The 24235-nt window shown below is 41.8% G+C and overlaps 2 protein-coding genes across 2 annotated transcripts; one reads left to right on the top strand and one right to left on the bottom strand.

Moving 5' to 3' along the window:
* Positions 1-2880: 2880 nt before the first annotated feature.
* Positions 2881-5971, bottom strand: LOC137273557 (leucine-rich repeat-containing protein 15-like). The gene is made up of 3 exons (XM_067806298.1): positions 5796-5971; positions 3894-4775; positions 2881-3096 (listed from the first exon to the last, which is right to left on the bottom strand). Exons 1-3 carry the CDS (start codon positions 5925-5927, stop codon positions 2944-2946), a joined length of 1167 nt encoding a protein of 388 aa, XP_067662399.1. The 5' UTR covers positions 5928-5971; the 3' UTR covers positions 2881-2943.
* A 10844-nt stretch (positions 5972-16815) lies between these two features.
* On the top strand, positions 16816-19696 carry LOC137272446 (leucine-rich repeat and immunoglobulin-like domain-containing nogo receptor-interacting protein 1-B). Its single transcript, XM_067804826.1, has 2 exons — positions 16816-16889; positions 18829-19696. The coding sequence occupies exons 1-2, from the start codon at positions 16887-16889 to the stop codon at positions 19645-19647; spliced, it is 822 nt and encodes a 273-aa protein (XP_067660927.1). The 5' UTR covers positions 16816-16886; the 3' UTR covers positions 19648-19696.
* The last annotated feature ends 4539 nt before the right edge of the window (positions 19697-24235 follow it).

Here is a 24235-nt window from a genome sequence, read left to right as displayed (position 1 = left end):
ATATCAAATTCTGTGGTCAAGGGGAGATAACCTACACAGAAGTGTTGAATTTTGATACCTTGGCGATGGAGAGTCCTTGCACAATAATTTGTAAGGAAACGGGTAAACAACTTGAACTCATTTGGAAAACGAAAGTGAATTGTATTCTCAGTCCCTTGAGTAAAATGATTTCTTTGCTTCATAAAAATATGCTCTATTGTCATGTACAAACACGGGAGAAACACTGCCGGAACGAGAAACACTACTAGAACATTCTCCACAACCGGTAGTAGGTGTGGGGTAGCCCAGTGGTTAGCGTGTTCGCTCGCCTCGGAAGACCCGGGTTCTAATTACCACATGGGTACAATCTGTGAAGCCTACTTCCGGTGTTCACTTGCCGTGCTATAGGTGGAATATTGCTAATTGCGGCGTAAGACCAAACTCACTATGAGTGTGGCATCGTTTCCTTTACTTAAAAAGGAGACACAGACATTATGTTATATGTTAAATAGCTGAAGTATTGCTGAGTGCGACGTTAAACTTCCAATCCAGTCAATGGAACAACATCAACAGCAATCAGTGTGAGATCAGAAAACTACAAGAAGCCATTCATATCAAGAGGTTCCAACCGGCAATCTACAGACATTAAGGATAACACATCTTAATCCGTCTCCAATTTGTTCAGCTTGTTTAACATCCTTCACTCCCTGTACACAACCATATCAATGTGTAAACACCAATGTCCTTTCTGTACAAACGTTATTCATATATACACAGCCTTTCCTTCTGTATAGTACATCCCTTGTTTGATAACGGTGTTGGTATCTACACCGAAACGCAACTATCGTGAATAGAATGTTGTATGTACTGACATCCGTAAATGTTCCTTTTCTTATCCATAGATCTTCCCCGTTGTTCCTATTACCTGCTATTTGAATGTGTGGAGAGTCATACTATGATTTAATCTACCCGTTTAAGTGAAGTGTATGCATGTTGCATGAGTTAACAGTGATTAGTCGCATGTCAATATATTGTCATGAAACGCGTTGCTGTTAATAAAATAATTTTATAGCCTGAATACCCTGGAGGTGAAGGAACAAGTTTTATGGATGATCAACGTCTTTATTTTCACAATGGCGACGTTTCGGTATGGATTCTTACACTCATGCTTGAAAATGGTATAAGAATCCACACCGAAACGTCGCCATTGTGAAAATAAAGAAGTTGATCATCAATAAAACTTGTTCCTTCACCTTTAGCTCAGCAACTTCTGAAATGCATCTAAAACAGTTTAAATACCCCGGAAAGCGCACATAAAATCACAAATAAGTCCGTAAGATTGTCTCAGAAAACATTTGAGGTGATGTAAACGTCTCGCACCGTTCTTGGTCTTATCCTTACTAAAACGTCAATTTAGGCAACACTATACTGTTAGCTGTGTTCTTTGTATTGTCTAAGTGACAGTAATGTAATTTTCGGGGTTTTTTTCAAGTAATCACATATCACAGGCAGGTTTCCGGGTTAGAATTGATCTTCAGCAACTCATGCTTGTCGTAAGAGGAGACTAACGTGATCGGGTGGAAAGACTTGGGTGACGCATGTTATCGTATCGCATTTGCGTAGATCGATGCTCGTGCTATTGACCACTGGATTGTCTGGTCCACACTCAATTATAAACAAACCACCACCATACATCTAGGATATCACCGAGTGCGGCGTAAACACTCACTCACTCACTCACTCACTCACTCACTCACTCACTCACTCACTCACTCACTCACTCACTCACTCACTCACTCACTCACTCACTCACTCACTCACTCACTCACTCACTCACTCACTCACTCACTCACTCACTCACTCACTCACTCACTCACTCACTCACTCACTCACTCACTCACTCACTCACTCCGGCCGGGACCCAGCACAGCGCAAGTACAGAGTTTCCGAGTGTCTGTCACTCACCCACCACCAATACTGTACAGGTTAAAGTGTTCGCACGCCAGACCAAAGACCCGGGTTCGATTTCCCACATGAGAACAAAGTGCTTTAACTGTCCTGTAACATCACTGTTATCACTGGACATTAAACGTGTTCATGCAAATCGAGGTAGTCCTGGAATAGTACCAGGAAGTGCTACCAATCATTGTCATGGTTCACTTTCTAAACATCAGAAAATCTTCCTTTTCTCGGAGCATTTGAATATATACTCAATTCAAATTTAATTTGGTGAGAACAGCATCTAAAGTTCGCTATAGCGAGACGAATTTTCTGAATAGTTATAATATCTGAAGCTGATTTATGATGTCTCCGATACTGCTGGGATATTGCTGAAAGAGCCGTAAAACTAAAGTCACTTTCTATTGTGTATCTGGAAAATTGTTGAGTGCGAATTACAGAACAAGCGTCTACTACAACTACTACTGCTGCTGCTGCTGCTGCTACTACTACTACTACTACAGCTTATTCATCTACTATGGCTACTGCTGCTGCTGCTTCTACTACTACTACTACTACTACTATTACTACTACTACTACTACTCCCTACCCGTGAAGGTCCTGGGTTAGAATAGGCCTTCAGCAACCCATGCTTGCCATAAAAGGCGACTATGCCTGTGGTAAGAGGCGACTAATGGGATCGGGTGGTCAGACTCGCTGACTTGGTTGACGCAGATCATCGGTTCCCAATTGCGCAGATCGATGATCATGTTGTTGATCACTGGATTATCTGGTGCAGACTCGATTATTTACAGACCGCCGCCATATAGCTGGAATATTGCTGTGTGTGGCGTAAAAATAAAATCACCCACTCACTCACTCACTCACTCACTCACTCACTCACTCACTACTACTCCCACTGCTACACAGTTTTGCATTAAAAGTTGCCAAATAACACTCATATTTTTATAGTTTTATGTTTATTGTTCCTTCATATCAGCATGATTATTTTTATATAGTCCTGTTTCAGTTGAGGAACATGTCGAATTTGAAGCTGAGGTTGTTGTCCGACATGTCAAAGTTGAACCGGAAGCAGGCCAGCGCCTCCCTGTAGTTCTGATTGGCCAGCTGGAGACGGATCTGTTCACGGGTGCAGTTGCCACTTGTTGGGATAGGAGGCTGAAAGAATCAGAATATATTAGTAGTCCTAATTTAATGTGAAAATTATAAGGGATCACAGGGAAGCACAAGTGTTCCTTTATTGTTTAAGGTTTCATCACAAGGTTTGCATCGCAAAGCTTACGAAGAACCCTGTAAAAAATAAAGGCACACTTGTGCTTTCATGTGATCCCTTACTTTTTCCCTCAGTATATTTACATGTGAAAAGTTGTTATCCTTAATCGTCAGATTTTTACATAGACAGTCTGATATTGTGTGGGTGTCCACTCAGTTTTAAGCAGGATATAACAAACTGTTAAGTTTGACATGGGGTACAGGACCTTAATGAAGTGTTTACAACTTTGGGGAAAGAAACGAATACGTGTATGGAACACGATTTGGTGGCAAGTGCTATCACGCTGAAAGGTACTAAGTAAGATTTGCTGTATGTTTTTACAATATTAAATATTTCGGACAGGGTGACCGAATGCAAAATACATCTAACGAGCGGCATGCTAAATGACCCTAGGACAGACAGATAGACAGTTTACAGAATATTCCAGGGAGTACTTTCTAGAGAATATTCTTGGGACACTGGGGTTATTTGTACCCTGTCACTGGGCCACGGGTTCTTTCTACTAAGCAACATCCGACGTAACGACTTGCTGCCCCTGTTTGTGAGGCAGTGAAACTAGTTTGGCCTATCCCAGGGCTTTCTACACAGTTTCCACGGGACAAAAGCAATACCCCCAACCCCAACCCCCCACTGCTCCCAGTGCAGAAGGACTTTCTCTAGGACGGGAAGAAAATGTACTCACTCTGATGGTCGGTGTGGCGCCAGTATCAACAATATGGAAACTCCCGGGGCATGCACTCGGCATCCTGATTTCAGGACGTAGACATCGGTTGATGCTGCCTGGGGAGAGATTCTGGATCTGGTTGGGGGCAAAGCAGTACTGTTTGCCGGAGAACCGGGTTCCGCGTCTATACAACTCGACGTTGTCACAGTTGCAAGGTGTTGTCAGGTACTGCACCGACGTTAGTTCCTCGAGGGTGTTGCAGCCGATGTTCATGACGGAGCCTCTGGTGATCTGTGACGATTGGAAACCGTAAGGAGATAGATCGAAGGCGTAGCTCATCAGGTTTGTGATGTTGGTGTACTGAATCCTCAAGGACCGACTGTAGATGATGTCCTTGAAAGCATACGGTTGGATGGTGGTGATCCTCGAATAGCTGAAGGTAACCGAGTTCATACCAGTTAGGTTTTGGAATGCGTAGGACTCGATGGTGGTGATGTTGGAATTGGAAAATGTGAGTTGACGGAGGATGTTTTTGTTGAGGTTGCTAAAGGCGCCTCCCCTGATGTTGGCGATGTTTACTCGTGAGAAGGACACTGAAGCTTGTATATCTGAAAACGCGCAGCTTTGTATGGTGCCGATGGATCCATAAGAGAAGCTTATAGATTTCAGATTAGGGCGTCCATGGAATATTCCGCTGGAGATCTCCCTGAAGTTTGAATGATAGAAATAGGCCGTGGTTATGCGGGAGGGAATGTAAGTAGGGAAGACGGAGAGACGGCTGCAGCTCATGGCGGTGTTGGAGGTGGGGCAGCTGCAGCCGGATGGACACCCGACCTGGCCAGCTGCCAACTGGACACACAGACACACACACAGCAGGAGCACGAGATTGCCCGAGGACATCTGTGAAAAACGATTCGTAAAAATGCACTGAAAGACAAATATTATTGATGCTTTACTGGTACTTACTCCTTTAACATGAGTGAGATGGGTTTTACGCAGCTTTTTGCAATATTCCAGCAATATCAGGAGGGTGACAGAAATAGGCTTTAAACATTGTGCCCATGTGGGGAATCGAACCTTCGTGAGGAGCGAACGTTTTAACCACTAGGCTACTCTACCGCCTCACTTCTTATAAATGCACTTAAGGAGATGAACTATGATCAAAGTATTTTGGATATCAGCTTCTACATTATTGAACTCGATGTTTCGGAAATACGTCTTGCTCTTTCAGGTGAACGATGCTGCTTGTTCAGGCAGTGTTTGTGCAGGCGTTTGTGCGTTCGTGTATGTGTGGCTGTTTGTGATAGTTCTGACTTTATAACTTAAATACCATACCGCAGTTATAACAGGATCCTTACTCTGACACAGCATAGTGATGGAGTTATGTTTGACTGGCGACTTTGACTGCTCGTCTGCTCGTCTGCTTTACTTACGACGTACATTGGTGATATGTTTAACTGACTAAAATTGGTTGTTTATTTTATTGACAACTAATGTTGGTCGTATCTTTTACTAGCGGATAACACTGGTTGTATGTTTTACTAACAACCAGCATCGGAGGTATCGTTTACTAACAACTAACATTGGTTTATGTTTTCCTCATGACTGACATTACTTGTAGCTTTTACTAATGACTAACATCGGTTCTATGCTTTCTTTACGACTGACATTACTTGTATGTTTTACTAACAACTAACATTGGTTGTATGTTTTACAAACGATTTTTGGTGACTGTATCCTTTACACGAGACTAATGTTATATGGGTAGGAAAATAGCAACCCTATGTATACCCGCAGCTGCTTACAATCAATAGATCTCAAGATCTCAACTTAAAAGTAATTCTTATATTCATATGCAGTCCTGCTATCAACATACATAAGGATAATAAAAATAAATATTGTAAAATAGTAAAAACCTACCATTTTGGGTGTTGTAGGAGACACACCAGTTATATGGTCACGACCTCTGTGAAGACACACGGTTCTCGCAAATAAGCGCGGTGTTGTATATATATGAGTACACCAAACCGTCAAACTGTCAATCACATGCATCAGGGAGGAGCAGTTGTACCCGGATCGCTCTCAAGCAGTCACGTGCTTTATGGCTATGACGGGGGGTGATTCACCTCGATTCAAGTAGCTTCGAGGAATTCATAAAATTCAAGCATGCATATCTTTCTTGGAAATATATGTTTCTTGAGGCCATATTTCTTTACTGTCTTTTATAATGACTCTCTGCATAGTATTCAATAGAGAATACAAAATCTGTCTTTGTTTGCATCATGGAGTCATTTGATGTTATACAACAGCTTAGATTAACATGATTCGTGTCGACAGTGTTTATTTGATGTACATACTGTCGTAAACTTGTTATATATGCATGCTTTCAAAATAGTTAGGTTTTGGAAAGATTTTAGTAGAAACAAACTCGAGTCCATAAACAGATAAGATTAAACATGCATGTTGTTTATTCACAATAAAACACACAGTTGAATTTGTCAACTATTTTCTCGTTGTGTAGATTATATTCTAGCTGCTTCAATTCTGGCTCCTTACATTATATTCTCGTTGCTAAAACTATTTCTCGCTTCTTCATCTATTTCATGTGGGTGTTGACGGCTTGCAGTTCAATAACACGTACATAGACATTGTCAGGCATCGTGCCATCTTCATCCACAACGTCTAACTTCCTGGTTCATACCAACAACCTACACAGGGATGGCGGAGACTGATTATGTGTGTAAACTGTATTTATAGGTCCAAACTGCCACGACGCCCTCGGCAAACACCACAACCTCGAATACCAGGTTCTTTCTTCCAGTCAGTATTTGAGTTAAGAGGGTTTTTTTTTCAAATGAGTCCATTAGTTTCATTACTTCCTAATTTACAAAGTTTGATAACGTCTGCAACCGTTGCCAAAGTTCGACGTGTATTGATGAGTGTAAATCCCACTGAGTTTGTTAAACTGTTACATTGTTGTAGGACTAACAGTATTTTTACATACGGAAGCGAACCATGAACGTCACTATGATTATTTCCATAAAACTGTAACTTCTTAAAGTGGTCTTCACAAAAAGACGTTGTGTAATTCTAAATGTAGCTACTGTATCGTTTTCATTTTCCAGGTCAGCACTTGCCAGTTTAAATAAAAGGACATTTCTGTACCTTATTTTTTAACTGTCTCTCATTCCTAATCTCAATCAATATGGATGGCAAACAAACAAACAAACTGTCTCGCATCCCCGACCTCAGTCAGTGCGGATGGACGGCAAACAAACAAACACAAACAACAATGGGGGTTCAAGGGATTCGACAAGCATCTTGTGAACACCTGGTGTACTGGAATGTATGCACACCTATAGTGTTCGTTCCTGTAGTAGGGTGTAGTCTCGTATCTTGTGAACGCCCGGTGTACTGGTATGCACGGACACCTAAAGTGCAAACAGCGGTGTCCGTTCCTGTAGTAGAGTGTAACCTCGTATCTTGTGGACAGCTAGTGTACTGGTATGTACGGACACCTGTAGTGTTCATTCCTGTAGTGGAGTTTAACCTCGTATCTTTTGAACACCCGGTGTACTGGTATGTACGGACACCTATTGTGTAAACAGCTGTACCCGTTCCTGAATTAAAGTGTAACCACATATCTTGTGAACACCCGGTGTACTGGAATGCACGTAACCTATTGTGTAAACACCTGTACCCGTTCCTACTGTAGAATGTAACCACGTATTTTGTGAACACCCGGTGTACTGGAGTGTACCCACGCCTATTGTGTAAACAGTTGTACCGGTTCCTGCTGTAGACCGTAATCAAATATTTTGTGAACACCTGGTGTACTGGAATGCACGTAACCTATTGTGTAAACTGCTGTACCCGTTCCTGCTGTAGAGTGTAACCACGTATCCTGTGAACACCCGGTGTACTGGAATGCACGTAACCTATTGTGTAAACTGCTGTACCCGTTCCTGCTGTAGAGTGTAACCACGTATCCTGTGAACACCCGGTGTACTGGAATGCACGTAACCTATTGTGTAAACTGCTGTACCCGTTCCTGCTTTAGAGTGTAACCACGGATCTTGAGAACATCCAGTGTACTGGAGTGTACGTACACCTAAACAGAACTTGAAAGTTATTTCATATAATATTATGTAGGTACATATTTGCACGATTCATAGAGGTCGTTTGATTGTGGTTGGCATACACAATTTCTGTGTATAGTTTTGCAGTTACGGTTGATTTACGTTTTCCTCGATAATCGTCGTTTTTTAATTGATAGTCCGTTTCACGCAAAAGCGGACCGATGAAATGCAATCTAGCTCGAAGACTAACAAACATAATAAACTCAGTGAAACGCTGGTCATAATTAAGCATCATACACATTCTGTGAGGTTTTTGCAGATTTTCCCGCTACGAATAAACAAGCTGTTTAACGATCTATCCTTAAAATATTGACACAGTTCACTATTTGTTACGCGGGAGGAGTGAACAGAAAGGGACAGCCACGTGTGCGAGAAAACATGGAGACAGCACAGCAAAGGATAAATAACTTTCTCTGCACTTGTGCACGTGCTTTTCGAACACTTCACTGTGCCTTTCTCTAGCATAGACATTTAGTCGTGTGGTGAGGAGCATAAACGTTTACTCATGTGGCCACGAGCATAGACATTTAGTCGCGTGGTGAGGAGCATAGACATTCACTCATGTGGTTAGGAGTACAGACATTTACTCATGTGGTCAAGAGCATAGACATGTAGTCGTGTGGTGAGGAGCATAAACATTTACTCATGTGGTCAAGAGCATATACAATTACTCATGTGGTCAAGAGTATGGACATTTACTCATGTGGTCAAGAGCATAGACATTTAGACGTGGGATCAAGAGAATAGACATTGACTCGTGTGTTCAGGAGCATAGACATTTACTCATGTGGTCAGGAGCACAATCATTACCTCGTGTGGTAAAGAGGATAGACATTTACTCATGTGGTCAGGAGCACAATCATTACCTCGTGTGGTAAAGAGGATAGACATTTACTCGTGTGGTCAGGAGCACAATCATTACCTCGTGTGGTAAAGAGAATAGACATTTACTCGTGTGGCCAGGAGCACAATCATTACCTCGTGTGGTAAAGAGGATAGACATTTACTCATGTGGCCAGGAGCACAATCATTACCTCGTGTGGTAAAGAGAATAGACATTTACTCGTGTGGTCAGGAGCACAATCATTACCTCGTGTGGTAAAGAGAATAGACATTTACTCGTGTGGTCAGGAGCACAATCATTACCTCGTGTGGTAAAGAGGATAGACATTTACTCATGTGGTCAGGAGCACAATCATTACCTCGTGTGGTAAAGAGAATAGACATTTACTCGTGTGGTCAGGAGCACAATCATTACCTCGTGTGGTAAAGAGGATAGACATTTACTCATGTGGTCAGGAGCACAATCATTACCTCGTGTGGTAAAGAGAATAGACATTTACTCGTGTGTCCAGGAGCACAATCATTACCTCGTGTGGTAAAGAGGATAGACATTTACTCATGTGGTCAGGAGCACAATCATTACCTCGTGTGGTAAAGAGAATAGACATTTACTCATGTGGTCAGGAGCACAATCATTACCTCGTGTGGTAAAGAGAATAGACATTTACTCATGTGGTCAGGAGCACAATCGTTACCTCGTGTGGTAAAGAGAATAGACATTTACTCGTGTGGTCAGGAGCACAATCATTACCTCGTGTGGTAAAGAGAATAGACATTGACTCATGTGGCCAGGAGCACAAACATTACCTCGTGTGGTAAAGAGAATAGACATTTACTCGTGTGGTCAGGAGCACAATCATTACCTCGTGTGGTAAAGAGAATAGACATTTACTCGTGTGGTCAAGAGCACAATCATTACCTCGTGTGGTAAAGAGAATAGACATTTACTCGTGTGGTCAGGAGCACAATCATTACCTCGTGTGGTAAAGAGAATGGACATTTACTCGTGTGGTCAGGAGCACAATCATTACCTCGTGTGGTAAAGAGAATAGACATTTACTCGTGTGGTAAAGAGAATAGACATTTACTCGTGTGGTCAGGAGCACAATCATTACCTCGTGTGGTAAAGAGAATAGACATTTACTCGTGTGGTCAGGAGCACAAACATTACCTCGTGTGGTAAAGAGAATAGACATTTACTCGTGTGGTCAGGAGCATAGACATTTACTCGTGTGGTCAGGAGCACAATCATTACCTCGTGTGGTAAAGAGAATAGACGTTTACTTATGTGGTCAGGAGCACAATCATTACCTCGTTTGGTAAAGAGAATAGACATTTACTCGTGTGGTCAGGAGCACAATCATTACCTCGTGTGGTAAAGAGAATAGACATTGACTTATGTGGTCAGGAGCACAATCATTACCTCGTGTGGTAAAGAGAATAGATAATTACTCGTGTGTTCAGGAGCATAGACATTTACTCATGTGGTCAGGAGCACAATCATTACCTCGTGTGGTAAAGAGAATAGATAATTACTCGTGTGTTCAGGAGCATAGACATTTACTCATGTGGTCAGGAGCACAATCATTACCTCGTGTGGTAAAGAGAATAGATAATTACTCGTGTGTTCAGGAGCATAGACATTTACTCATGTGGTCAGGAGCACAATCATTACCTCGTGTGGTAAAGAGAATAGATAATTACTCGTGTGTTCAGGAGCATAGACATTTACTCGTGTGGTCAGGAGCACAATCATTACCTCGTGTGGTAAAGAGAATAGACATTGACTCATGTGGCCAGGAGCACAATCATTACCTCGTGTGGTAAAGAGAATAGACATTTACTCGTGTGGTCAGGAGCACAATCATTACCTCGTGTGGTAAAGAGAATAGACATTTACTCATGTGGTCAGGAGCACAATCATTACCTCGTGTGGTAAAGAGAATAGACATTTACTCTTGTGGTCAGCAGCACAATCATTACCTCGTGTGGTAAACAGAATAGACATTTACTCATGTGGTCAAGAGCATAGACATTTAGGCGTGGGGTCAAGAGCATAGACATTGACTCATGTGGTCAGGAGCATAGACATTTACTCATGTGGCCAGGAGCACAATCATTACCTCGTGTGGTAAAGAGAATAGACATTTACTCATGTGGTCAGGAGTACAAACATTACCTCGTGTGGTAAACAGAATAGACATTTACTCATGTGGCCAGGAGCATAGACATTTACTCATGTGGTGAGGAGTACAGACATTTACTCATGTGGCCAAGAGCATAGACATTTACTCATGTGGTCAAGAGCACAGACATAAACTTGTGAGGTCAAGAGCGTAGACATTGAATAGAGTGGTCGTGTCTATGTACAATAACACGGATGGCCAAGAATAATGAATTGAATGACACCTAGATAATATTTTGGTTGACAAAGAAAATCAGAATTAACCAAATGCATGGACAATGATTAGGTTGTTCAAGAACAAGGAAAGGATTTATAGTGTGATCAAGAGCCAGGACAATAACTAGATGTTCAAGAACAAGGAAAAGGATTGGTGTGGTCAGGAGCATGGACAATGACGCCGATGTCCCAGTGCATGGACCTTGACAGTCTGTTGTGGAGAAAATGGGTTTGTGTCGTATTCTCGAGAACATGTTTATTGATCCAGAATGACAACATCAGAAAATGTTATTGTATCCATGTAGCGATTATAAATATTTCAACATTCCCTTTAGGTAAGCATCTACCTTTAATGGTATTGTCAAAGGCATGAAATGTTTGCATAAAACATGAATTCGTTGCGTTTTCATACCGTGTGACAGCAGCAGCTGTGAACAGAAACATGCTATGCATAATTTCAAATCAGCGTTATGTCGTCCGTACCTGTGACGGTTACTTTTCCCAGGATTATCGAACAAGGTGTCTGAGCCCCCCGGGCCCTCCAAGATCTTCCGGGTACACGGGATTTTATCAATACGCACGTGTTTGCTGTAAACCATATCGGAGACACGTTTCTTAAACATTAAATGATCTCGCAAATCTTAGAAGAAATGTTTGTCTCATGACTATAGAATTTCATACATCATTCACCTAAGCAAGAAAGAAGGGGGTTCTTTCAGCTTGATATGTAAACATACTTAACAGTAAACGAAACCCAACCCTGTTTTTTCAAGCCTTTTAAATAGACGATTTCACATGAATGGAAACTCTTATGAGATTTCATGTTTTCGGAACTTGCGTTTCCTATGCTGTTCAATATATTTCGTTATCGTGTGTATCGGATCCTGTTCATGGGCTTCCTGTTAAGACATTGTAGATGTAACATTTTCATCCCGGTTATAATGTATACCCACCAAAATATGATGTTCGTAGAAGTACACCGGATTGTTATGGTAGTCAAGTTTAATGACATGGTGAAGGGAAGGAAAATGCTTGTAGCATTAATTGGTTTCGAAATGTAAGGTCATAACACTTGTTTGTAAGGCTGGCATGGGTAGGAAAGATGGAATCGAGTACCCGCATTTACTTACCTGAATCGGAATCAGTTACCCGGATAGTTATAAATACAGCGTTGTGGTCAACTCTCCGAATATTCAATTATGATTTGACAGACATTATTATAGACAAACTGAAAGGGTGGCAAAAGACATTAAAATAATCTCAAGCTATTAAATTTGCGCCTGTTTAACTATTATAAAGAATAACACCAGTATTTACATTCCTCGTTAAAACTCCTCAAAATTTTTCGTATCCGTTGTAACATGGCTACTCACTGCTCACACGCAAATGAATTACTACAGATGGCTGAAGAAAGATATTGGCATACTGTCATGTAAGGCGTACGTAATTAATGCAAGAAGTTCGCAAAAATAGAAAAATCTGGTAAAACTGATGTCTATTTGGCTGGTGTTTCGGTGTGAAATATCAATTTTTATACAATTTACACCCAATAATTGCACGCTTTTGCTGTTTGTGTGTGTGTGTGTGTGTGTGTGTGTGTGTGTGTGTGTGTGCGCACGCGTGAGTATCCTGAGTGAGGGTTCCAGGAGCTTTAATTATTTTGTGTCTATCTAATAGAAATCTTAATTCTGTTTTTGAATTGCCAGGCAGAAGGCAGTACTAAGATCAGAGGTACGTTTATTTTGTCCCATGGTATATTCAGATGTGCAAGAAACTACCTGTTTAACAAAAAAAAACCTGTTCCCTCTGACTGGCTGAAGAATGAATTAGCCAATTGTTTGAATAGCGAGAGCACTTTCGTGGTTGTTTTGTTGATACGTGGTTTTTCAAGTGCGCCATTATTAGCTGACGTTAAACCCCTTGATTGAGTTGTAAAGAGACAGGTATTTCAAATCAATGGCTGCAGACATTACCGAAAACCCGTGCCACGAGTCTACCGGGTTCACAGTTCAAAGGCATGCGCACATAGCGATACGATCAAGATACTAACTTTTTAGGTACAACGACAAACTTAGTCTCAATATTATTCCTTAAACTCACGCTGCGGTAATACGATTCGATACGAAAACCCGATATACGGGTGGTGATACGATACGAATCCCGATATACGGGTGGCGATACGGTACGTATCTTGATACTAAAATCTTTACAAAACCATTTAAAAGTATTTCGTCAAATTCTGCAAGCGTTTTACAATGCTCATTCGGAAATAGGATAAGTTTCTACACGAACTTTGGGAACTTGGGAGCGTTGTCTGTAACAGTTCTTGACGCAAGAATTTCCGAGAAAGCGTTTACTTATTGAAGGGAAAATAAGCATACATATATTTCAGTCTTAGAGCAAAAGTAAGCCTTTTTTCTTGACAGAAATCAAACTAATTGATTCGGTAATATTCAAAGTTAAACATCGATGTATCGTGGCCCATTTGAATTATCGTATCGGGATATACGACAATGTAAGATTTTGTATCGATTTAGTGGTATTGACGGCCAATCGATGCGATGCGTATCGATAAATCGTCACACAATTACTATAGCCGGCCGACACATACAGTGTAATGCAATCGTACGACTTACGTTCTTCGATGAATACCACTCACACCTGGGGAGGCCAACATAAGGTTCTCGGACTGGAGAGAGAATACTATATTCACTACGTCACTGCACCAATCTTTGGCCCCCAAGCATATTTCTCTTGGACAAGGGGATTTGATAGATTTAGAATGTGTCATGTTGTTAGATCATGGAAAACCTGTTGATATGCCTCACTCAGGAGCATAAATTCAATATATGACAGTATTGCCTGATCATCATGATACACTGGACAAAATGTCGAAAGACTGAATACTTAACGAAACTTTGAAGTACTTAAAACTGAATGCATCAGGTGAATTGAATTTAAAGCTTTTGTTGAACAAGCCCATCCAGAGGGGCAAAAAAAGATAATAATAACGCATCGTGTTTTCATCTTGACGGATATGGCCGGTGATGGCCCAGTTTCGTGATGTTACCTGTGAGGTTCACAACAAGTCAAAAGGACCCGTGAATAGGTATGTCTTCTGACATGATATCACATTTAAAAGTTCAGCCATGTGTGCTAATATTTGTAACTTCTGTGCAATCGTTTGTTAAAATGTTTAATAATTTAACAAATGCTCAGTTCACCCCTTTACTCATAATATTGGCAAACATTCCACATGGCGTGTATTTAGCAATAGGAGGTTTTATTGAGCAAGTACCGGAGCGGATTTTATGATGAGTGCTTGGAATCCTTTTTGAGAAAAAGAGAAAGGTTCGGGCGAGGTTCTAAATTCTTGTGTCAATATTCCATTTTAAGGAATGCGAAAAGTGTTTATCAATACATCTTTAGGGCGGTAGTTGCTGTCTTCTGATTCGTCAAGAATGAACTCTCTTCCGGGTACATCAATGTAAACAATGTAACGGTTTCACTGTTTAGTTCAACAGCAGTTCTTTACAACTCAGGATTATTATATATATTGCATATACACCATTCTGAAATATTGGGCGTGTGTACTAGAAGCAAATTGTTCCTTAAATCGTTCATGTCCTATACACTTGCATAGAAATGCGTCAGTTTACCCAGAATATAATTCAAGCACCCACACCCTAATCAAATATTCTTCAGATGTCTTCGAGCTCATGTCACCTGAGTGATACCTATGCTGCCCCGTGTGTTTGCTATTCAGGGACATAATCAACGACACCATTGAAAACATTCGTGGCCAACTCGTGTTACTCCAGGACATGCTGTTTTGGAGGCTGCGGAAAGGGCGAATCCAGACGAATGCATTGGAAATTCGTCATTTGTCTTCAGTGATATCACGCATGCTCATTGTTGTATTGTTGTCCTCGTCGAGGATTCTACGATTCTTCGTCAACAAAGCTCCCAACTTTTAAGCTATTCAGTTCTTTACAAGTATTACGACCTTTCTGTTCAGGTGCAGAAACATTTACATATGTCTTCTCAGACCCATGGCACAGGCCTTTTGTTTTTGTTTCATCGATCCTTGCATGGATATTGGGTAGAATATGTGAAACCCATTTCTGGTGTCCCCCGCCGTGATGTTGCTGGAACATTGTTAAAAGCGGCGTAAAGCTACACTCATTTCGTCACCAAATAAATATTATCAGAAGAAGTGCCAGAGGTCTTTAACGGTTATCAACCCGTGTAAGATCCCAGTTGGAACTGGTCTTCAGTATCCCATGCTTGTTGAATGAAGCGACTAACGGGGTCCGGTGGTCAGGCTCGGTCATTTGATTGACACATGCCATCGTATCTCAGTTACGTACAGCGATGTTCATGATGTTGAAAACTGGTTTGTCTGTTCTAGGCTCTATTCTTCACCAACAGCTGCCATACAGCCGGCATATTGCTGCGTGTCGCTAAAAGCAAACAAACAGACAAACAAACTGTAGTGAAACCCACCAACAAAGGTATGGGTCTGACACATATACAAATATCATCTAAGAAACCTGAGATTCGAACCCACGAAGTTTGTCAACAGAACTCTTTACTCCAAACCCATTTGAAGAGTCCAAAACGACAATGCCACCAAAGAGTGAGTGAGTTTCTTTGTACTCCACTTTTAGCAATATTCCAGCAATATCACGGCTGGGGACACCATAAATGGGCTTCCCACATGCTAGGGAATCGAACCCGGGCCTTAGTCCTGACGACGAGCGAACCCTCCAAACACTAGGCTACCCCACCCTCTGTTGCACGCCAGCAGGGCAACCCTTTTTGGGTCGTTGGCCGATTACAATTTGGCTGCCGACTGCTAATTTAATTGCTTTTCTCCTCCTGACTAAATGACAAATAAAACTTCACAAGAATGTATTTTGGTGAAACCGACCAACCGACCCATTTAACTTTAGATCAAGGAGAACAATGCCATAGCGAAAGCATTGCTTCAGGTCGTGTTAAGGTTTTAATTTGCTCCCTGTTGTTGATAAGTATAAACAAACTATGGAACCTTGTTAATCCGGACATTTCCAGACGTTAACTGGAATGATAGAATGTTGGTTTCAAGTCAAGAATTAGCGGTTCCTGGCACAATTGTTGGTAACGTTTCCTCGAAAATGCACCCTCTTCAATTTTACTCGTATCTTAGAAGTCAAACACACAAAGCTGCGAATTTGACAGGAGAAGGAAGCAGTAAGGGAAGTTATGTTTCTCAAAATAAAGGAGTTGGCATCCATAAATTCTCACCATGTACTATATTTTGACTTAACAGTTAAATGTAGAAACATTTCAAACTACATCTAACCCAGTAGGAAGTCATTAGGTTGGAGATTTCTTTACATAAGATGGTCAAAATGGTATTTGATGATGAATTTAAACATGTTTTGCTACCGTCATCACTCGAACAGGCTTAAACATGATCAAGAGGCTCTGATTGGTCGACCGAAGCCACGCCTTCCTCTAAAACCATTCCGCCCATCTGCGCGTGTACCTGATAAATATGCGTGTTGCTGAATCGAGGCTCTACCAACACACTCCTCTGTGCGTGAGCGACTAACAGCCTCGTTGACATCACGAACCTTGAACATGGTAAGAATATATATACTTCCTTTTTCCTTTAAAGAATAACATGTATTAATTAAAATATTTCCTTTTTACACAAAATAGAACACATGTAATACATGTACATGTAATGATGAATCAATGAAAAAAGTTAGTTGTTGGTATTTCCCACGTACGGCTAAGTTGGATCTATTTGTTTATTATTTCTCGAATGACATGAGAAATTATGAAATGGCGATAACTGTTACAGTTATTTGTGAGAACACATATATTTGTACTACCATGACTCCCTTCCGCCGTGGGATTTAAAAACACGATAGGCGGCATTGAATGGACTGGGCAAATTGGTTTATAGCTAATTAAGTATCATAATTAATTCTGTTTTATTAATTTAACGAAGGGCGGAGTAGTTTTGTAAATACGCTAAACTATGTCAATGATTGTTCGACAGCTAGTAGGTTTTACATATCACAACCGTCCGGTATAATAAAACGACGAAGAAATCATTCAGTAAAATAGTTATTTTTGTTTCTTCAGATTTATAACTACATTTGCATTCAAAACCATTTATTATCTTTTTTCACCATTCAGAGCCAAAACATTTTTGTTTGAATCTTAATGACTTTTTCAAAACTTTGTCTTGTGGTTGGGGACATTTGTGTGATCAAATGGGTGAAACGGACTTGAATGCTGCGAAAAGTATTTTGCTGTCTCAGAAACATGATTGGACGTGTGCGTCCGTGAGCGTGAGTGTAAGGGATGTTCGTACTAGTCTGTAGTAAATATCCGCTTCATACACATAACTGACCACATCGGTACCTGTAATGTCGAGCGGACCTATGGAATTTTGTGCAACTCGAGGCCTGTCCCAAGAGGCGAATAACGGAATCGGGTAGTGTGAGTGACTTAACTGATGCATGTCATCATATCCCAATTGAATAGATCCATGCTCATAATATCGATCACAGGATTATCTGGTCCAGATTCGATTAAAGACAGACCGCCGTCATAGCTGAACTATAGTCGGATATGGCGTTAAACAGCAAGAAAGAAATGTTTAGAGGGTCGGGCAGAATTACAAGATTTATACCGTATGTCATAGTTTGGATTACACTTTCTCGGTAAACCGCGGGGGCTTAGTGGGTTTGATTGCGGTCTTTCTTTGTGCTGGCGATTACAAGTGCTCAGATTTAAAGTACCATAATCACTGAGAAAGTGTAATCCCAACAAAATATAATATGTTCTACATGGGCAATGATCCACGGACGCAAAGAGCTGGAGGCAATGATGTACTGACTCACTGGTCTCCTGGCGCAATGATGTACTGACTCAATAGCCCCCTGACGCAATGATGTACTGACTCAGTGGTCTACTGAGGCAATGATCTACTGATCCAGGGATCTACGGACTTAATGGGGTCCTGAAGCAATGATCTACTGATGAAGCGATCTACTGGCTCAATGGTCAGTGTCGTGCGGGCAATCTTCGACTTACCCAATCATATTCCAAACCCAATCATCTACTGACGCAATCGTCTCCTGACGCCATGATCTACTGACTCCGTGGTCTATTTATCCAATGACCTTCTGACCCAATCATCTACTGACGCAATGATCTATGGGCGCAATGACGATGAGCAACTGACACAACGTTGAGCAGTGACATAATGATTTACTGACACAGTGACCAACTGACTGAACGATCTAGTGATGGATCTAGCTGGTGACGTCATGACCTACTAACGTAATGAAGGATGAACTAAAACGACTGTGCATAAAACGTGTCTTTAAAACAATATGGATGCACAACGTCGTTCATCAAACTGCTGAGATGTCGTGGTTTGCCGTTCACTTGCTCCCCTTGGTAGCATCTTGATCCGGTAATTCTTAGATCTCGTTCTGTATATTTATTTGTTGTTTCGTTACCCTTCCATATATCTAAGAATTTAAAATGCCTTTTCCGCTAGGCTCTTCGTCTTCTACTGCTGTTGCTGATTGTGAGTCTGTGTTCAGCCCAGTGCCCGACCGGATGTTCCTGTATAGGCCGCACCAGCATCACCTGCACCGGCCTCACCTCCTTTCCCACCCTCGCCTTCCCCGACGTCACAGCTCTCCGTCTCAACAACATCAACAGCAATATACCCCCGAACGCCTTCGCAGCAATGCCCAGGTTGCAGTCCATCTCAATCACCAATGGCAATATCAGTTCCATTGCCAGATGTGCCTTCAGCGGAATTCCCACGAAGTCAATTTCAATCTCCAGAGTTCGCATCGGTAACATCGCATCTGGTGCCTTCCAAAACCTACAAAATGTTGCCAGAACAATTTCAATCACATACGGGCAGATTGACTTGATCTCATCCCACGCTTTCTACAGACTGTCAAACCTCGCGACCCTCAGCATTCAACGCAACAACATCACCACCATCCAAGGATATGCCTTCAGCAGGATATCAAGCAGCAGGGCCTTCTATTTCTACTACAACAACGTCACCAACCTCAACGACTACGCTTTCGCCTCACTGAATAGAACGTCCTTCTCCTCAACCTCTTACTTCTTCCAAGGATCCATCATGAACGTGGGCTGCAAGGCGCTGGAAGGTCTGAAGTCTGTATCTTATGTCACCCTCCGGTGTGACTGTGACATGGTGCCTCTCATCCAAAGCTCGACCTCCCTCGGCTTCGTCCACTGCTTCAGCCGGTCACAACTACATGACGTCATTTCCGGTAGCGGGGACAACTGCACAGTGCCATCTATTCCAGAGCCAAATTCTTGTACAGCTTGAGCGAACTTTGAATTTACAATGTAAATAAAGTTGGCTTTTTAATCAATCAGATTTTGAAACAGTTTGGCTCATCATTCGGTTTGTCCAAATAAAAATACACAACACTGAACTCAAAATATATTCCGTCATATTGTTTAGGGTACTGATGCAATGAGTGAGTAAATTGAGTTTCATGTCGCTTTTAAAACGATTCCGTCGGTAAGAACAAGAAAATAGCTTCAAAAACATGTTTCCACATGGGAAATCGAACCCGTGCCATTGTTGAATGAACGCTTTAAACGAATGACGTCCTCTCCTCCCCAGAAACGACTGGGATTCTTACATGTGTCTGAAGCAGCCTGAACAAACACAAGATTTCAGTATTTTGTGTCTATCACATCGGTACCTTAATTCCATTTTTGAACAGTGAGGCAGAGGACAGTACTAAAATTAGAGGTACGTTTATATTATCCGATGGTATTTTAAGATGCTCAAGAAACTACCAGTAGAACAAAAGAAAAGTAGAATGCACCTTCTCCCACCTGACTGGTTGAATTAGTCAATTGTTTGAATAGCGAGATCTCTTTCGTGACTGTTTTGCAAACAGGTAGAGACTGATAACGTGCATGGTCTTTCAGGTGGGCTATCATTTGGGGTGGGAAAAAACCTGACTACGAGGGTTTCCAGTAGACTGAGAGTCGGGACATATCCTTCCCCACAGGATTCGCAATCTCTTGTAAATCCCCGTAGTCCTTGTTTCTCCAGCTTATCAACCGTTTTTGTGTAAAATATCTTTTAAAACAATATACCTCTAGTCTCGATGCGTTATAATAAATATCCATCGGGTACACGGTAAAGCGAGTGCGTTCACATCACGTGGCCGTTACCTGACTGATTTTCATGAAAAGCTCGTGCATTCCACCCACTGCTGAGAGCACATGGTTAGTCCGACAATCACAGTCAAACATCAAGCTTTTTTAAAACTAAAACTCAGTTATAGATAAACCACCATCCCGAGGATATAATTTATCAACCGCTTTACATATAATCTGCCAGTAAAATCAACTACAACGTGTTTATATCATGTGTGTGAAACTTCTACAAAAAAACAAGAAGCCCACCGGGCTCATAACATAAAAATGTTGCCGGCCCTGTTCACATGTAACCAGCCCTGTACTAAATATATAAGAAATTGAGATGTGGTGTTTCACGAAAGTAATTAATGAATTACTTGTAGTAAGGTAAACTTAAACATTTACAAAAGCAAATTTGATAAAACTATAACTTAGTGGTCGCTGCTGATTCATTGTCACTGCTATCTGAATTAGAAAAGCGGAACAGAACGACATTATCCATTGGCTGAGACCCGTGAAGGTCCCGGGGTAGAATAGGCCTTCAGCAACCCATGCTTGCCATAAAAGACGACTCAGCTTGTCGTAAGAGGCGACTAACGGGATCGGGTAGTCAGGCTCGCTGACTTGGTTGACACGTCATTGGTTCCCATTTGCGTAGATCGATGTTCATGCTGTTAATCACTGGATTGTCCGGGACTCGATTATTTACAGACAGCCACCATATAGCTGGAATATTGCTGAGTGCGGCGTAAAACTAAACTCATTCACTCACTCTAGACCAGTCACATTTAGTGTTAGATAAATGGGTAGGTTTATCTGTGGAAGTTACAGCTTGATTGATCATGAACTATACAGACATCATCTAGTTACCACAATTGTAATTTTTTTCGAAATATTTCCCGTGGTCAGTGACATGATCAAACATATGCCCTTGAAAAATGTATTGGCGCACAGGGCCGGCTTTAAAATAAAGTCGTTAGCCCACCACATAACTAGCAAGCAGCGAGCCACCGGGCTGACGCTATTTCATACACTGTTATATCGCGGCCCAAGTAACATCTACCCGAGACGCGGTATAACGAGTTTGTTCGGCGCTGGGGATTTTCTCTCCTCCGTGTTTTAACAGTTGCCATAAAACCCGGGGAGAAGTGTTTCATGCGACCTATGAACCGCCATGAATGTATGTCACAAATACATGTATGTATTATTTTCAGTTTGTGCAAATGTTTTGTGTACATGTACTGAGCAGAACAACACAGATGGAACGGCCCGCAAATGACTGAACAGCCGGAGTAAACTTGGGTGCAACTGGCAGCCAACACCGTGTCTTTGACTGCGCGATGCATGAGCTCTTCACGCGCTACCCGTGTCCTGTACGTGCGCTGCCCAGAGTACCCGTCTTGTGAGGAACACTTGTTCATACTGACAAGCGATTCCATTCCATTCGTAACTACTCGTCTCTTTCCGCGAATTACAATAAGACTCGGACACAGCTTTCTTCGTCGCCTAATGGACGAACCAAGCTCAAGAGCAAAGGGTTGCAGGTTCGAAACCAGTTGTCGCCACAGTATAGTGGAAGTTTCGAATTATGTGATATTTTACGATCAGTGATAGCAAGACAAAGTTACTTCAAAACCTTGGTTTAGAAATTATCAGTGCGAAGTCACATTCCAGGGAATACAATACACATCCCGGATATTTACAATGTACATCTCTGATTTATATAGTGTAGGCGTGTGGTATGGTCTGTAAAGACTCTCTGAGACGAGACGACCGTTATACCCGAGCCAGGTTGATAGTTGAGTTTAAACCCTTGTTTATGGTGTACAGAGACCTTCGCGGTTGGAGACATTTCCGAAGAAACGTTCACCTGTGATCCGGGTTCAAACTTCACAAGCATGGGCACATAGTTTTACGGATGTATATATTCCACACCAACTATCCAAGTGTCATATTGTCTCTTTCAAGAGGAAATAATTTTACCGAGAAAATATCCGTGTACCCCTTAACCCAAAACACTGCATCCGCCCCAGGGATAGGTATCATTCAGCTGGGTGCATGAATCATATCGTGAGTATGTTGACGCATATCTTAACTTCCTCCCTCCCCCATGAAATGTTTAACCAGTTCTTGGTGTCTGTATACAGACCAGTGGCTCGGCGATGGGTGTTGTTGCTTCACTAGTCTTAGGTTCGAATCCTAGGTTGTGATCCTTTCAGCAAAGTTGTAAACTCACCCTAACACGTAATTGTGAGTGGGTGAGTTTGGTGTTAGGCGGCGGGGTAGCCTAGTGGCTAAAGCGGTCGGTAGTCACACCCAAGACCGGTGTTCGATTCTTCACATTTGTACAATGAGTGAAGCCCATTTCTGGCGCACCCCGTCATGGTACTGCTGAAATAATGCTCAACCCGGCGTAAAACTAAACTCACTCACTCATTCACTGAATATAATTAGATCATGGAGTGCACCTGGTCTAAGACGTATGTCACTGTATTTAGTGAAACTGCCCGTGGAGATCCAGGTTAGAACTGATCTTCAGCAACCCTGACCTGTAGAAAGAGGCAACTAACGGGACCGTGTCGTCAGACTCGCTGATTGTGTTGACACATGTCACCATGTCCCAGTTGTGTGAGTCAGTGCTCATGATGCTGATCACTGGTTTGTCTGTTTCAGACTCGATCGTTCACAGACCGCCGCCATATAGTTGAAATACATGATGAGAAAAATATAATCGGGGAAAACTGTGATTGGAGACAAACGGGCACAATTGTAGGTAACGTTCGAAACTGCACCTTCCACTATTTTTTCTAAGCTTTGAACAGTATTCAGAAGTCAAACACATAAAGCTGATATAGTCACCTGGTGATGGAGTAAGAAATATTGTGTTTCTCATAATATTGAAGTTGGCATCCATAAATTCACACCATTTACTATATTTTAGTTTAACAGTTAAATGCAAAAAAACCCAAAAAAATACTAGCTAAATCTAACCCACTAACAAGTCATCAGTTTGGAGATACTTTTTCACAAGATGGCTCATATGCCCCAAATGGTGTTTGATGATCATAGTTATGTATGTTTTGCTTCCGCCATCACGCGAATAGGCCTAAACATGAATGACAGGAATCCTAGGTTGTGATCCTTTCAGCAAAGTTGTAAACTCACCCTAACACGTAATTGTGAGTGGGTGAGTTTGGTGTTAGGCGGCGGGGTAGCCTAGTGGCTAAAGCGGTCGGTAGTCACACCCAGGACCGGTGTTCGATTCTTCACATTTGTACAATGAGTGAAGCCCATTTCTGGCGCACCCCGTCATGGTACTGCTGAAATAATGCTCAACCCGGCGTAAAACTAAACTCACTCACTCATTCACTGAATATAATTAGATCATGGAGTGCACCTGGTCTAAGACGTATGTCACTGTATTTAGTGAAACTGCCCGTGGAGATCCAGGTTAGAACTGATCTTCAGCAACCCTGACCTGTAGAAAGAGGCAACTAACGGGACCGTGTCGTCAGACTCGCTGATTGTGTTGACACATGTCACCATGTCCCAGTTGTGTGAGTCAGTGCTCATGATGCTGATCACTGGTTTATCCGTTTCAGACTCGATCGTTCACAGACCGCCGCCATATAGTTGAAATACATGATGAGAAAAATATAATCGGGGAAAACTGTGATTGGAGACAAACGGGCACAATTGTAGGTAACGTTCGAAACTGCACCTTCCACTATTTTTTCTAAGCTTTGAACAGTATT

This window comes from Haliotis asinina, chromosome 2 (genome assembly GCF_037392515.1).
Source record: "Haliotis asinina isolate JCU_RB_2024 chromosome 2, JCU_Hal_asi_v2, whole genome shotgun sequence".
NCBI lineage: Eukaryota > Metazoa > Mollusca > Gastropoda > Lepetellida > Haliotidae > Haliotis > Haliotis asinina.
The sequence above is the reverse complement of the archived record's forward strand: the minus strand, read 5'-3'. Positions and strand labels throughout refer to the sequence as shown.